We start from the raw sequence: 15,307 nt of genomic DNA on the forward strand, positions 1-15,307 counted from the left end.
CTGTAGCTCAGTGCAGTAACGTCTCCACCGTCGTTAAAACCTGTCGCGGGTCCATTTTGGGCGCTCAGGTTTGTTTACGTTCATCCCGCAAGTAAATCGAAAGTAGAACTTCTTCTTCTGTGTTTTTTTAAGGAGAGTTTACCACTCTGCACATGTCAGTACTTCTGCTCGGAACAAAGCCCGCTGCATGTAAACGCTCGTCATGAACAGATTGTGCCCATGTAAACGATACACTTGGATTCATTAATCTGAAAACATTTCAATCCGGTGAAAAACATTTGCGCATGTAAACATGGCTTCTGTTGAACAAACACCTGCCCCTAAGAGGGGCGGGCGCTGGGTGACTACATGGGTCCCCAGCTCTGTCAAAAGAAAATGTTAGCTAGCTGCAGGAAGCTGCCGAGAGACGGCAGGAAGTTTGTCAAAATAAATTATTAATATTTATGAAAAAAATACATAAATTAGCCGCTCCTGCTTATAAACTGCGGGGTACAAAGTATAAGAAATAAGTAGTGGCTTATACACGGGCAATTATGATAATTGATTTTGATTTTTTTTTTCAGGTTTCTGAGAAGATTCTGCTTCATTTAGACAACACCTATAACATTCCCAACCTGAGAGGTCGCTCAGCCACCTGCAGGACCAACCTGCCCTCCAACACCGCCTTCAGGGGCTTCGGAGTGCCGCAGAGCCTCTTGGTGGTGGAGAACATGGTCAACGATGTGGCCATGGTTCTGGGACGCCCTGCGTACCAGGTTATACACCTCATGTTTCCATCTCATACGATATTCAGAGTTTTGTTTTCTAACGTTTAATAATCCTCACCAGATTAGAGAGATCAACATGTACAAGGGGCCATCAGTCACACACTACAAGTTCGAGTTCAGTCCGGAGAACCTGCTGCACTGCTGGGAGGAGTGTAAGCTCAGGTCCGAGTACAGCGTCCGCCTCAGAGCCGTCGACCAGTTCAACCAGCTGAACCGCTGGAAGAAGAGGGGGATGTCTATTATTCCCATCAAGCACGGCATCGCGTTCGCAGAGGGGTTTTTAAATCAGGTCTGTGGGGTTCTGTTCAGCTTTAAGGATCGACTTGTTTCAAACAATCATCAGAACACGGTTCCATCTGGTTCTTTTTGTGTTTGTAACAGGCTGCAGCTCTAGTCCACATTTATAAAGACGGCTCTGTTCTGGTCACTCATGGCGGGACGGAGATGGGTCAGGGGATCCACACCAAAATGCAGCAGGTACTGCTAAAAAACATGAACGATCTATAAATAACACCAAAATGAAAACAGGTGTGGGATGTTATTAATAACTCGTGTTTTTAATGCAAAGTAATAAAGCTTCAAGTTAATTTGTTTCAAGCAAATATGAACTTTTTTCAAGCTGCCAAGTCAAGTCAAGTTTATTTCTAAAGCAGCTGCTACCAAAGTGCTTCACAATTAGATCAAGGCAGTAATTAAAGAAAAATAATAATAATAACACAACGTAATTAAAATCATAAAAATAAAAACAATGAGAAACAATGAAATACTAAATCAAATTACACCATGTTAAATGTCAGAGAATACAGGTGTATTTTAGAAGAGATTTAAAAGCAGGAAGTGACGTGGCCTGTCTAATGTTGGGGGTTGATTGTTCCAAAGTTTTCTTATTTTTTTAATATACCCTTTATTTATACAGATAGTCTCATTAAGTCACAAGAAGTCATTTTCAAGAGAGACCTGTGTTTGGGAGCAAATGATGGGGGTTAAGGGCCTTGCTCAGGGGCTTTTTAGAGGAAAATTAGTCTCTTTAACCCCAAAATGTGAATCCTTATCTATTTAAAAGAACCATTTTTATTAAACCCACAGAGGCTAAATAAGCACAAATTCAATTGTGATTTTAGTATATTTTATTATAAAAATGAAGCGGGAAGGGATCATTTTGATGAATAATTTTATTCTGAAGGGACACCACTCTCAAAGCTTTGAGATAAAAAGTCTGAACGTCAGTCTTAGCAAATGTTATTGTTTAATTACCTCAAATTAAAGTGAGTTCTTTTGCATGAAAAAATCAGATGCCATAAAGAAAACACACACGCTTCAGTATACATTTTTTTAATGTTTATTTAGCTATATATGAGCAACTAACTGTTGGAAATGATTGCTTACATTTAAATGATGGCTTTGTTTAACAACCGGAGTTTATTGAAATTAACTTGACCTTTAAAATACTTGTTAGCAGAAATTAACAGGTAAAATGGAATTATTCGATGTGATTACCCAAACCAAAATGAGATGGAATAAAATTAATTGTAATTTTCTGAAACTTTCAGCAGGGCAAATTAATTATGCAAATTTAACCAAAAAGGAGACGTTTTGTTTACACATCCAATGGTTAAATTTTGGTCTTAAATTTAAGGGAAAATAATTACTGAACTGAGTTAATACTAATTTGGATGAAATCTAAACTGACGGACACCAGGCATCACATCCCAGAGTAAGCTTTCTCCTACTGGGAGTAGTCTTCAAATGGCTGCCGTGTAGGTACCAGATGTGGGACTCTCTCTTTCTCTGCTTAGATGGTCTGTGACGTGACAGTGGCTGTTTCTTTCACATCCCTGGACATCGATGGCAAGGCGAGGAGTCTGGTCACTGGTTTTGAGTGGTCAGCCTTCAAATGGCGCACTTCTTCGGGAGTTCTGGAAGGAATTTCTTTGAATACAGACCAGCTCTTTCTGTTATCATCCTGAGATTTAAATGATCATTGATCAGAATGGTGCAGAGAAGGGAGGAGGACTAGGTTCAATCTTGGTACAGGGTGTTACCGGAACTTTCTTGGGGTTCTGTTAAAACTCAAAACGTCCATTTTGGGTTCACAGAAAGGGCTCTCAGATATTATCAGATTTATTGGGCATTTGGCTGTTTTTGAAACAGTAAAAGTCTCTTTGGGACATTGTCCAGACTGGAGGGTTGCTGAGAAAGGGTTTAACTGTCCCCAGGTCTGAGACTGGAGAGGAATGTCTCAGTTGTTGTGAAAGGAAGACTGTTTTTTTTTTTTATTTGGGGGGACACCTTCACAGAATGAACTCACTCAGTCCCAATTATTAGAAAATAAAAATATGGCATAACACCGAGGGTAGATGCATGTATACCTCTACAAAAATATAATAATCTGTGATAACTATGAATATTGTTATATATGCACACTAAGACTACTGAAATGAAATAAAAACCTCAAGTAAAATAACTGAAAGTAAAGGTCCAATTAATTGTTAAGTTGCTGAAACTTTAAAGGCAGATTTAGGACTGGTTCTAGATGCTTGTTTATTTATATCTGGTTTGTGAAGGAGTTAATATTTCTAGGCTGAACTATGTTTGGACACCGTGATCACTAGAGAAGCATTGAAAAGCTTTCTCCTACCAGGATGCACTGGCCAGTTGAGTCCAGGGCAGGTGCACTGATGATCCGAGTTAACTTGGAGATTGATGCTTTCCCCAAGTGGACTGATGGTGTTTAGGAAAGGCAGATTGTCCACCTCTTCTGCTTCTGGCTCTGTAGTAAACTGGGTTTTCAGCAGGACGCTGAAGTGATTTCAGCCCAGTTCTGGAAAACAGTTGTGGGCCCCAACTGGTTCTGAACGTCCTTTATCTTGGTTCTGTGCAGAAAATCAGGTTGGAACTCATCAGCGACTATCAGGATCTTTACGGTTGGCTACTTTGCTGAAAACTTGGCTGATTTGAAAGTTAAAATAAAATTCCAACTTTTAGAAGTTAGAAATTCTTCATGCTTCATCTTGCTTCTCCGTCTTTTCAGAACTCTGAAAACGAAGCTCAACTCTCTGTGAGAGTAACACATCATTGGTCCACCCACGAGCGAAAGCGATGTGCCTGTTAACTTCTAGTCCAATCAGAGGTCATAAGGTGGTTCTGACTCTTGGTCTTTGTTTTTCTAAAGAGACATCTAATTTAATATAAAATACATATTTCTGCCTTGAACGCTTCATTCTAAAAGGGAAATAAGACAAGTATATTATCTTTAAGATTACTCAAAGCACACTCTTTTCATGAACATTAACATGAGAATGAGATAGGGATGTGCGATATGGCATAAAATTCATATCACGATATGTATTGTGAAGGGTGGCGATAATGATATATATCACAATATGTTTTTGGTATAAAACTAGCAATAGGAATTTTTTTTTAAATCATAGGGTGTCCTTTTGCCATCATTTATTTTGAAAATGCTATACCACAAAATAATATCAATTAAGAAAATTCCACCACTAGGTCCAGAGAGTTTTTAAATAATAAACAAATCAAGTATTAGGCTTCTTTCTTGTAGTGCAAATGTAATTTTAGCCATATGTTTTAAACAAAAGAATATGTTGTTAACTCTTAACAGTTTCCAGTATTCTCACTTAAGAAATGAACAGCAGCAGAGCAGCAAGTGCACGCTGAAAACGCTTAACTCTCCAACCCTCTAGTGGGCGTCTCCTTCCGCTTTAAGGAGCTGACACAAAATGGTGACCAGTTTCCTCTGTGGCTTTGACCAGAGGGTCTCGCAGTAAAATCACACAACACAGCATTCTTTTACAGATCAGAGAACAGGTTTCTCTAAAGCTGAACAATGCTTACTTTAACTTTCGACGGAAAAAAAACAAACTTTTGATGGAACACAGCGTTATGTGCATGCGTCCGAATATGGCAACACTACTACACTTCATTACAGCGGCTCTGCAGACATTGCACGTTGCTGTCTTGCGGTGTTTAGTGTAAAATACTTCCACACAGCGGACATGTTACGATGAAAAGTTGGTTAGCTGTTAGCAACAGTGCTGCTCAGTGCTCAGCCCTCAGCAGAGCCGTATAGAAAGAGTATTTACTCATGTTTTAGCTGGCTGAAAACGATGAAATGAATTTCCTGAATGTGAGGTGGGTCTTATTACTCTGGGTTCATGAAACACAGTTCCGTTCAGGAAATCCATTCCATAGTTTGAAGCCAACGTGCAGATCAGCTGGCAGGGAATCACATGTGGAGACGTATCAGCAGACACAGACATGTATCATGGAGCAGAAAAATCTGATACGTAAATCATGCTGGTATCGGAGGCCGATACCAATACCGGATCGACTTGGCCCCATCCCTAGTGACAGCCCTGAGAGTCATGCATCTGCTAGGAACAATGTCAGCGGCTCACGTCGTCGTACTGCTAGGATTGCTGAATATGAAACGGCTGCAAAGATAGCTCATTCGTCTGCATCTCAATCTCACACATCACAAGCACTGCATGGTTACCATTCCCCCATAGGTAGGGGCGGACCTGAGTCACTGGGGAGACCATCAGATCCTGTCGGAAGGGATTCCCCTGGGTAAAGTGACGGCATTCACTTCCATGTTCACAGACGCATCCCTCTCCAGATGAGGGGGGATGTGTCGGTCCCAGACGGTGGGAGAGAGGTGGCCAGCCCACATGTCCCTCCACATAAACGTGTTGGAACTTTTATAGTGGGGAAAGTGATCAGTCATTTTGTCCCACTACTACGGGGTCATCACATGATGGTTCACACAGACAACAGAACCACGGCGGCTTACATAAATCACCAAAGGGTTGTTTACTCAGCTTAGCTGTTGGACGTGGTCAGAGAATTGCTCTGTTGGTCATGCACATACAGTATCTGCGCTCTATCAGAAAGTCTACATCCCAGGCGTGCTAAACAGAGGCGCAGATATTATGTCCAGAGAGGACCCTGAGGACAAAGATTGGAGCCTTCATCTGGATCTGATCTTTCAGATTTGGAGCTAATTTGGGAGAGTGGAAGTCTGATGGCCACTCGAGAAAATGCCCAGTGCAAACTGTTTTTCTCTCTGAACTCGTGGGATGCACCACCGCTGGGGGTGAATGCACTTGCACACAAACCATGGCCTACGAAGCTACTTTATGTTTTTCCTCCTACTCCACTTATAGCGCAGCTGTTGGAGTGGGTTCGAGAGGAATGGTTGAGGGTAATCCTGATCGCCCCAGAATGCACGAGCGCTCTGTGGTTCATGTCTCTACGACAGCTGACGGGCCAGCCGTGGAAGCTACCGTGACGAGAGGATGCCCTCTTACTGGTGGGAGGAGCAATCAGGAGCTCCCCCAATGAGAGGTCAGCGCCTCTGGGCCTGACCGCTGAATGGGACTGTTTAGAGAAAATTGGTCTCTCTCAGGATGTGGTGTGCACAATCCAGGGTGCATGTGCAGCCTCCAGTATGGCCTGTTACACATCTTAGTGGACAGCTTTTCAGCGATGGTGCCTGGAGAAGGAAGTGGACCCGATCTCATGCCACTTAAGCTGCATATTGTCCTTCCTGCAGCTGGACAGAAATTTGGCTTTCAGCACAATTAAAATGTATGCTGTAGCCATTTCTTCCTGCCATGATGGTTTTAACAATAGGATGGTTTTTAATCATCCTCTGAAAAAAGGTTTTCTGAAGGGCATGCACAGACATAGACTTAAGGCTCATTCCACCAGAGGGATTTCAACTTCCACAGCGCTGCACAGAGGTGTGTCTGTACAGGACATTTGTTCTGCGGCTTCCTGGTCGTCACCGACTCTTTTCATTTGCTTTTACCTGCATGATGTCTCCAAATTTTCTCTGACACACTTGGTTCTCAGAGTCCTATCTGAGTGACGTCACAGCTGTTCTCACTCAATCTTCTCAACCCTGCTCATTCCTCTTATTAGCAGGTGTTTTTATGTTTGTCCAATCAAGCAGGGGAACTTCCTTTCTATATTGAAGCCCCCGTTCCGCTTTTGTTGCCACTTATGTGAATAATGCTGAATCCTCAGCTTCAGACCGGCACAGAGGTTAGCCTGTCACCAATGCACACCAAGCACATGGATCAGCGGTGCAAACTTATGCTTGAATAGAGATTCAGGGTGATTGTATATAATATATTGTACATAACTTTGCTTTATCCACTTTAGCATAAAATAAACATCAGAAAAAGTTCTCAAAGTGCAAGATTTCATATTTGATGTCACATAAATAAAAGTATTTGTAAATTTACATTATTCCAAACTGACCAATCGGCTGCTTTTGTTAAAACTTGTCTTTTTTTGCTGAACAGTTTATGTTCTTGTTTGCTGTCAGGTTACGAGCCGGGAACTTGGCATCCCAACCACGAAGATCTACATCAGCGAAACCAGCACTGGCACGGTTCCCAACTCGTGTCTTTCGGGTGCTTCCTTCGGCACCGACGCCAACGGCATGGCGGTCAAGGTGAAAACGCATCTCCGTGGTTACTCCTGGTTTAAAGTGAAGCCATCATTAATGTGTCCTTCCTTCAACCAGAACGCCTGTGAGATTCTGTACCAGCGACTGGAGCCGATCAGACTTAAAAACCCCAAAGGATCATGGGAGAGTTGGGTAGGATAAGAAAGCTAACGTTGAACATTTTGTGTTTTTTAACTACACTTCAGTAAACATGTTTTTTTACTCGCATGGCAGGTCCAAGAAGCCTTTTTGGATAAAATCAGTTTATCAGCCACTGGATTCTTCAGGTTCGACTAAACTACCGGTACTTGTTTGGATCTTTAATGATTGAAGCAACAGCTGACGTGTGTTTGTACTCTTCCTCAGAGGTAAGGACCTCTACATGGACTGGGACAAGATGGAGGGCCAGCCGTACTTCTACTTCACATATGGAGTGTGTTGTTCTGAGGTGGAGCTGGACTGCCTCACGGGAGACTACAGGGTCTGGACTCTAGTGTTGCACCGTTCTTTAACTAGAACACGAGTCCAGCTGGTTATAAACAGAGGAACATTTCTGTTCTGCTTCTTACAGACGGTTAGAACTGACATTGTGTTCGACATAGGCAGAAGTCTGAACCCGTCTGTGGACATTGGTCAGGTAGGAACTTTTTTATTTATTTAACAGCGACATTAAAAGTGCAACTGAAAACCTAACTACACAGAAATGTAACACACACCTATAAACCATTAAAAGCTCAGCACAAAAGAGATACCTAGAACAACATAGCTCAAAATATGAAGGCACCTAAAAAATGTTTTTGTTTAGCAGATTTGAAAGTGCACCGTGTATCATTTCAAAGTTCAAGGTTCCTTATTGTCATTCGTATCATATGTGGTCAACATGAGATGGAACGAATTTGTGTATTCAAGGTCCAAGTTACATCCAAAAATAGCAAAAATATCAAGTATAAAAAGAAACAATATATAAGGATCTAAGATATACACTAAGACAGAGGTTCCTAACCCTGTTCCTTGAGGAACACCATCCTCCTGCATGTTTTACGTAAGTTGTTTCTCTGCTCTGACACACCTGATTTTAATTAATGGATGATTAACAGGCTTCTGCAGAACATGGAGTAATTAAATCACTGGATCAAGTGTGTTGGAACAGGGAAACAACTAAAACATGCAGGATGGTGTTCCTCAAGGACCAGAGTTGGGAACCACTGCATTAAGATATACGCTAAATGAATGCTAAACAATACGCCAAAAGATCTCAAATATAGCCCTATACACTTCTAGCTAGTTATGGAGAACAAAATTCTTCTTTTAGTTCTTGAAAATTATTGTCTTTAATAATAAAAAAAAAAAAATCATATCTAACCACAAGTGATCAAAACACAATAGATTCTTTCCATCCATCCATTATCTTCCACTTGTTCTGGAGTTGGACAGCGTGGACTGGAGGCCCAAACAAACCCAAAGTAGTAATAAAGTAAAGTAAAGTTTTAGAACCTCCTTTAGCAGCAAAAATCTCAGTAACAATTCTTATAGGACTTAAGCAGTTGTTTAAAAGGTTGTGGAAGAACTTTGGCCCTGTCTCTTTTCTATTGTTGCTTCAGTTCATTGAAGTTTGCAGACATTGGCTCTATTAAGTCCAGCCACAGCATCTCAAGCAATTTGAGGTTCTGGTCTTTGACTGGACCGTTGCAGCATCCTGATTCTTTTTTTCCCCACTCTTTTAAGTTAAGTATACGTGCTGTGTTGTCATTTCTGCATTTAACCCATCACACACGAGATACACCCAGGTGGAGCAGTGGGCAGCTGTTCTGTTGTAGATTAGCTGCTGTGTTTAGGGTCATTATCTGGTTCAGCTGCTTCCACCGCAACCCGACTTTGGAATAAGCGGAAGATAATGGATGGATGGATCTCTCCTCAAAGCTAAAGCTATTTTTTACATCATTCATTTTCTTTGATAATATTACGGGTTATACATTGACATTTTCAACACTGTTGTTAATATCCACAATTGTCAATAAAGGTTGCATGCAAGGTGACTTTAACAAACCGTTTTTGTGTGTTCAATTCATGAAGGGGATTACAGCATGGTAACAAACTTGTGGTTTTGATCAGGGATTGGTCCATTCATTATTTTAATTTTTGACCTCTCTTTTATACAGTACTATATGTACTGTATACTCCTACACTCTTAAGTTATTGTGGGTAAAGTGTTCTCCAGGGCTCCATTCTAGGACAACTTGTATTTGTTTTTTATGTTTGTAATTTTTAGGAGTATATCTCAATTTCAAATGTAAACTTTTATGCTGATGATAAGTCACATTCTGTTCTGCACCCATACCTTATCAGGGTCTCTGTTAGCTACAGAAGGTTTATTATACTTTCCAGCATACCTTTGATAATTGTTCTGAAAGCCAACAAAATAAATCCTGACATCTTAATCAGATCACACAGATCATCTGTTTTCTAAATGTTCTTGGTTAATTGTAGCTGATCTTGGTAAAATAAATAACTAAATAAATAATATTCATGCTGATGTGAGGAACTGGCTTCAATGACATTTTTCATTTTCTTTTTTCTTCTCTCTAACCTTTTTCTCTCTCAGATTGAAGGAGCTTTCACACAGGGTTTGGGTCTCTACACTTTGGAGGAGTTGAAGTTCTCTCCCTCTGGGTTCTTGTACACTCGAGGTCCGTCTCAGTACAAGATCCCAGCAGTCTGCGACATGCCTCTTCAATTCAACGTCTACCTGCTGCCAGACTCTGACAATCCTCACGCCATTTACTCTTCAAAGGTCGGCATCATCAGACAAACTCTCATTGATGGCTTGTTTGGGTGCATGACTTCAATATGTTCTTCGTGACTGTCTCCTCAGGGAATCGGAGAACCTGCCCTTTTTCTGGGCAGCTCAGTGTTTTTCGCCATCAAAGACGCTGTGGCGGCGGCTCGCTCAGATTCTGGTCTCGCTGGGCCATTTTCTCTTGACAGCCCAGCAACTCCTGAGAAAGCATGCCTGGCTTGTGCCTCTCCGTTCATTCAGAAGGTGGTATATCACCCCATAAAGATAGCGGGAGTCAATTTTTCTGTCTAATTTTCTTTAGATTCTGGTAAACTGAAATATTTAAACTTGTAAAGCTGATATTAATTTGCTAATTCTGCTGACTGAGCCAAACAATTTTATGTATAAACTCATAGGTGGTTCAAACTCTGATTTTTCTGTGTACATTTGAATTAGTCAGATATTTAAAATCTTTAGTTTGACTTCATTTGTTAACCGTAACATGATTTCCCTGACCGTTTAATATAAATTATAACCTGCCCAGAAAATTGAGACAAAAATATTCATAGTTCTTCCTTGTTTAAACAAATTGTTATATAAAAAAAAAACATAATTTGCCATTCATGTCTTCTTATTGTCTGTTTGCTTTTCCAGATTCCAGCCAGTAGATCAGGATCATTCAAACCATGGGCCTTAAACATCTAAAATCAAATCAACTAAAGCAGCTGTTAACTAACCATAATCAACTAATGCACTTATTTTAACACAACACTCTGATAAACAATGATACAAGATGCTATTTTATCCTCAGTCATGAAGCAGGAATAAATCACTTCTTAACATTGAATATGTAGATTATATACTTAACTCCCTGATTCTTACAACAAATTAATTGAACTGAAAACCATGAGTGTTTGTTAGTTGCTGCCCTCTATAACCATGGTATTGCTTTTATTAATATAAGCTGATATGCATACAGTATATTTACATTTTACACATTCAAACACTGTAGCAAACTGTTTTCTGGTGACAAAGTTCAGTACTCTGTGTTTGTGACTCATTAAACCATGAGAAGTCAAATTCCGGTAAATTGTTTATTGTAACTTTCACCATTTTCTTTGTCCAGTAGGCAGCCATTTTGAAATTTGAGGTGAGGGCTGGGGAAGAAGCTCCAACTTAACAAGCTAAAATTCTGACTTTCGGGACGAATCTAGTAATAATAATAACATTTAAAAAAGGTCAGAATTTCACTTTTTAGAGTTCAAATAAAACAGCAAAAATAGACTTATGTATTTGGATATTGCTTTCGAACAGGAAGCTGGTCCTAGCTGTCCTTCCTTCTATTTTATCTTTAAATGGTGCTCCTATTGATTTTGTCGATTCCTGTAAATATTTGGTATCTTGGTCGATTCACATCTCTCTTTTAAGCTTCACGTGGAAATATTGGTAAGGAAGCTGGATTTCTTTTTCAGAAATAGATCCTGTCTAACTGTGAATGCTAGGAAACACCTTGTATCTGTGACTTTCCTTCCATCCATTGATTACGGTGACATTATTTACATGAACGCTCCTACAAGCACCCTGCAGATGTTGGATGCTGTCTATCACGGTGCACTAGAATCAGAAGAATCAGAATAAACTTTATTGGCATTGCACCGAGATACAACACGAATATGTACGTACAGTCGTCCGAAGATGGGCGGAGTGCACGAAGCTGCGGCTAAAATAATTAGCGCGGCCTTCTTATTCTTATCCAGAATAATATTTTGCTTAGATAAGAAAAGGAAAGAAAACACGAGGAGAGACGATATAAAAAAAGATCTCGCACACCGTGTCCTGGACAGGGCACAATCTGAGGCATCAAAAACACCTACCACAGCAAAGCAACATAAACAGACGTTATACATTTACATATAGGTGGTGAAAGCATTGAATTTTTAAGGGAAAGTCGTAGCATAGTCCAGAGCCCCCCCTCAGCCATTGTCCAGATAAGAGGTGACGTTCATCTTCAGCTCAGTTGAGGTTCTGTTACATGTCCACGGCCTTGGGGAAGGGAGGGGTGAGGAAACAGTCAAAGCATCTTTGTTGTTTTCCAAACATTCCAGGAGGAGTTGAGATAAGTCCGGCATCAAGGCCACAGTTTGGGTCAGGCAGAACTCGTGAATTGTTGTTTCTGCCTTTAAAGTCTCGCTGGTACATATTCTCTGATGGAAACTCCAAAACAGCCGAATTGATCCTTTACTCCAAAAGTCGAGCTCACAGCTTCTCCAGATTATTCCCACCATTCATGAGTGCTGCCAGGGAGATCACAGTCCTGATAACAGCTGCTCCAAATCCCTGTCACAGCTCCACATTCAGTCCGAGCACTGTCAAGCTTCAACACCTCCACACGAATTTGTAGACAACCAGATTCCACCAACCCAAACAGTAGACTCTAGTCGTCATCGTGAATCCAATTTGTTTCCTTCGAGGTAAGAGAGTCCTCCTTACCCTGACTCCTGTCGGGAGAAGTTGATCGATTTTGTTGAGAGACCAGCTGATCCTTCCAATTAAGAGGTATGCAGGAAAAAAAAGAGAGGCTTTTTTAAGGGTTCACAGGACAAAAGAGCGCAGCAGGGAAGCGGGTGGGGGGGGGGGGGGGGGGAGAAGGAAAGCACGTCTGGTTTCACCGTAGAGTAGCAAGAAAAAAAAAAATTCATAACTAAGATTCATAACTGACTGTAACTACCGTACCCACCACTGCACCCTGTATTCACTGGTTAACTGGTCATCATTAACTTCACGCAGACTCTCACTGGTACATTTTCATCTTTAAATCACTTCTTGGTCTGCTGCCTTCATACATCTCCTCCTACATGTCTCTGCGTGAGTGCAGCTACAGCGTGCGCTCTCAGGACATTATTACCTGCAGTGTTCCCTCAGTGCGGACTGAACTAGGCAAATGGACCTTCTCCTCCTCCGCTCCTGTTTCCTGGAATATCTTACAAAAAGATCTGAAGCTCTCGACCTTGACCTCTCGAAGTGGCTTCAAACATCTAAGTTTGTGGGAAAAACCAATGCAGACATGTTCCTGTTTTTAAGTTTTCTACACCACCTTATAATCTCGCTGTTTTGTTTTTTTCCAGCTTTTTTTCCTTTTGACTGTCCTTTTGGTTGTCATTTTATTTCAATTTGTAAACAAAACAAAAATTCAATTTGTATGCCTCTTTTATGATTGTCTATTTTTGTCGCTGTTGTCCATTGTTGTCATCATTCTTTGTTGAAATCAGGTCCCTCTTGTAAAGAGGCTCAATGGGATTAACCTGTCTAAATAAAGGTTGAATGAAGGTTATAAATATGCAGTGTTGTCTCATTTCCCTAGCATTTACAGAGCTTCTGGAGCTTTGAGGGGCTAACTTGTATTGTACCTCATTTCTCTCCCTCAGGGAACATTGGTTATATCCATAACCCCCAGTTCCCTTTCAGTCAGTACACTCGGTACAACACAGTAGTATGGGGATCTACCATCATGCCCCGAAAATGCATATGCAGAAAAAACTTTGACAACAAAGCCCTGACAAGTGGGAGGATGCTCATCTCTTCTGTGCTGAAACAACAGCTTAAGTGATGTCACGGGTTGTTATGTCCAAGGTGTAGAATTTTACGAATGTATGCGATGCCCAGTTGGCGGCAAAGCGTATGTCTGCCACTGGGATTCCTTTAAACAATGCCCATGAAGTGGTCATACCTCTGGATGAGTGTGCATGCACACTGCTGGATGCATGTTTACCCTTACTGACAGAAGCTCAAGAAATAGCCTCTACAACCCAGTCAGGGGTACACATAGGTACACATGTGCAACAAAAATCAGGAATGCATAGTATCACCTGTGTTACCACACACCTTTGCATACGTGACCATCAAATTATCAATTAGACCATTAGACCCTTTCACACGTCATCACTTTGATCTGGTTTTAAACTGTACTTTACATAAAAGCATGTAACATAATTTAAATAAATGATTTTTTTCCCTCAGTAGCCTTTAATTGTTGACTTTGACTTCAGCTTCCTCTTGTGTCTGATTTTTTAATTTCTCTAACTTTCTTATGTTGGTAATAAAACTTTTAAATTGTTTATATTCGGGTAATTACAGTCACGAGGACTGGATAGGAACTTTAAATGTCCCCATTAAGACACACAGTAACCCTCGGGTACCATACCATACCATACCAATTTATTTATATAGCACTTTAAACAGTGACAAAACACACCAAAGTGCTGTACAGGGACAAACAGAACAAGTACACAGCAACAGATTACATAACAGGACACCAAAAACGTAGAAACCAACAAAAACAGTAATGGATAACAACAACAACTGCAACATGACCAACACAGTGTGATGCACACAGACTCAACACAGATCACACAGAGCAGAAAGCCAGGGAATAGAAGTGTGTTTTTAAGCGAGATTTAAAAACTGTGAGGGGGGGGGGGGGGGGGCTGTCTAACGAGCAGAGGTAACTCATTCCAAAGTCTTGGGCCTGCTACAGAGAAGGCCCTGTCAGCTCTGCGCTTGAGACGGGTTCCTGGGACTGTTAGGAGCAACTGGTCTGCTGATCTGAGAGAACATGGTGGGACATACGGCTGGAGCAGATCAGTAAGATAGGAGGGGGCAGAGCTGTTTAGTGATTTATAGACATACAAGATTTTGAATTTGATTCGAAGGTGAACCGGAAGCCAGTGTAGGGAGGCCAAAACAGGAGTAATGTGCTCTCTTTTGCTTGTGCTGGTCAAAAACCGGGCTGCTGCATTTTGGACCAGTTGAAGTCTAGCTATGGAGGTCTGACTGATACCAAAAAGGAGTGAGTTGCAATAGTCAAGCCTGGATGTAATGAATGCATGAATTACTGTCTCCAGGTTATTTTTGGACAATATGGGCTTCAGCTTAGACAGTCGCCTCAGCTGGAAAAAGCAGGATTTAACAATCATATTTACATGATTGTTGAGTTTCAGAGAAGGGTCAAGTATCACTCCTAGATTAGTGACTCTTTGTTTCACTAACGGTGACAGAACGGATAGGTCGATGCAGTGGTTGGTGATTGTGTCATTGGGAGGAAACAGCATAACTTCAGATTTCTTCTCGTTGAAACTCAAGAAATTTGAAGCCATCCAATCTCTGATGTCAGCCAGGCAGTCCAGTAACGGTTGAATAGAGCGAGTACCGTTGAGTCTGAGGGGGAAGTAGATTTGGCAGTCGTCGGCGTAGAAATGAAAAGTTATGTTATGTTTCCTGAAAATAGCA

General features: G+C 41.1%; 1 protein-coding gene across 1 annotated transcript in view; it reads left to right on the plus strand.

Moving 5' to 3' along the window:
* LOC119428820 (aldehyde oxidase 1) overlaps positions 1-10,726 on the plus strand; it is a 44,211-nt gene extending 33,485 nt beyond the window's left edge. Inside the window, exons 25-35 of the mRNA XM_037696508.1 lie at positions 564-755; positions 829-1,056; positions 1,149-1,244; positions 7,123-7,251; positions 7,324-7,398; positions 7,480-7,532; positions 7,612-7,726; positions 7,817-7,882; positions 9,848-10,036; positions 10,118-10,285; positions 10,676-10,726. Coding sequence (XP_037552436.1) covers positions 564-755; positions 829-1,056; positions 1,149-1,244; positions 7,123-7,251; positions 7,324-7,398; positions 7,480-7,532; positions 7,612-7,726; positions 7,817-7,882; positions 9,848-10,036; positions 10,118-10,285; positions 10,676-10,726 — 1,362 coding nt within the window. The remainder of the gene's footprint in view (positions 1-563; positions 756-828; positions 1,057-1,148; positions 1,245-7,122; positions 7,252-7,323; positions 7,399-7,479; positions 7,533-7,611; positions 7,727-7,816; positions 7,883-9,847; positions 10,037-10,117; positions 10,286-10,675) is intronic.
* The last annotated feature ends 4,581 nt before the right edge of the window (positions 10,727-15,307 follow it).

The sequence above is a fragment of the Nematolebias whitei genome, chromosome 23 (genome assembly GCF_014905685.2).
Source record: "Nematolebias whitei isolate Nwh7 chromosome 23, NemWhi1, whole genome shotgun sequence".
Lineage (NCBI taxonomy): Eukaryota > Metazoa > Chordata > Actinopteri > Cyprinodontiformes > Rivulidae > Nematolebias > Nematolebias whitei.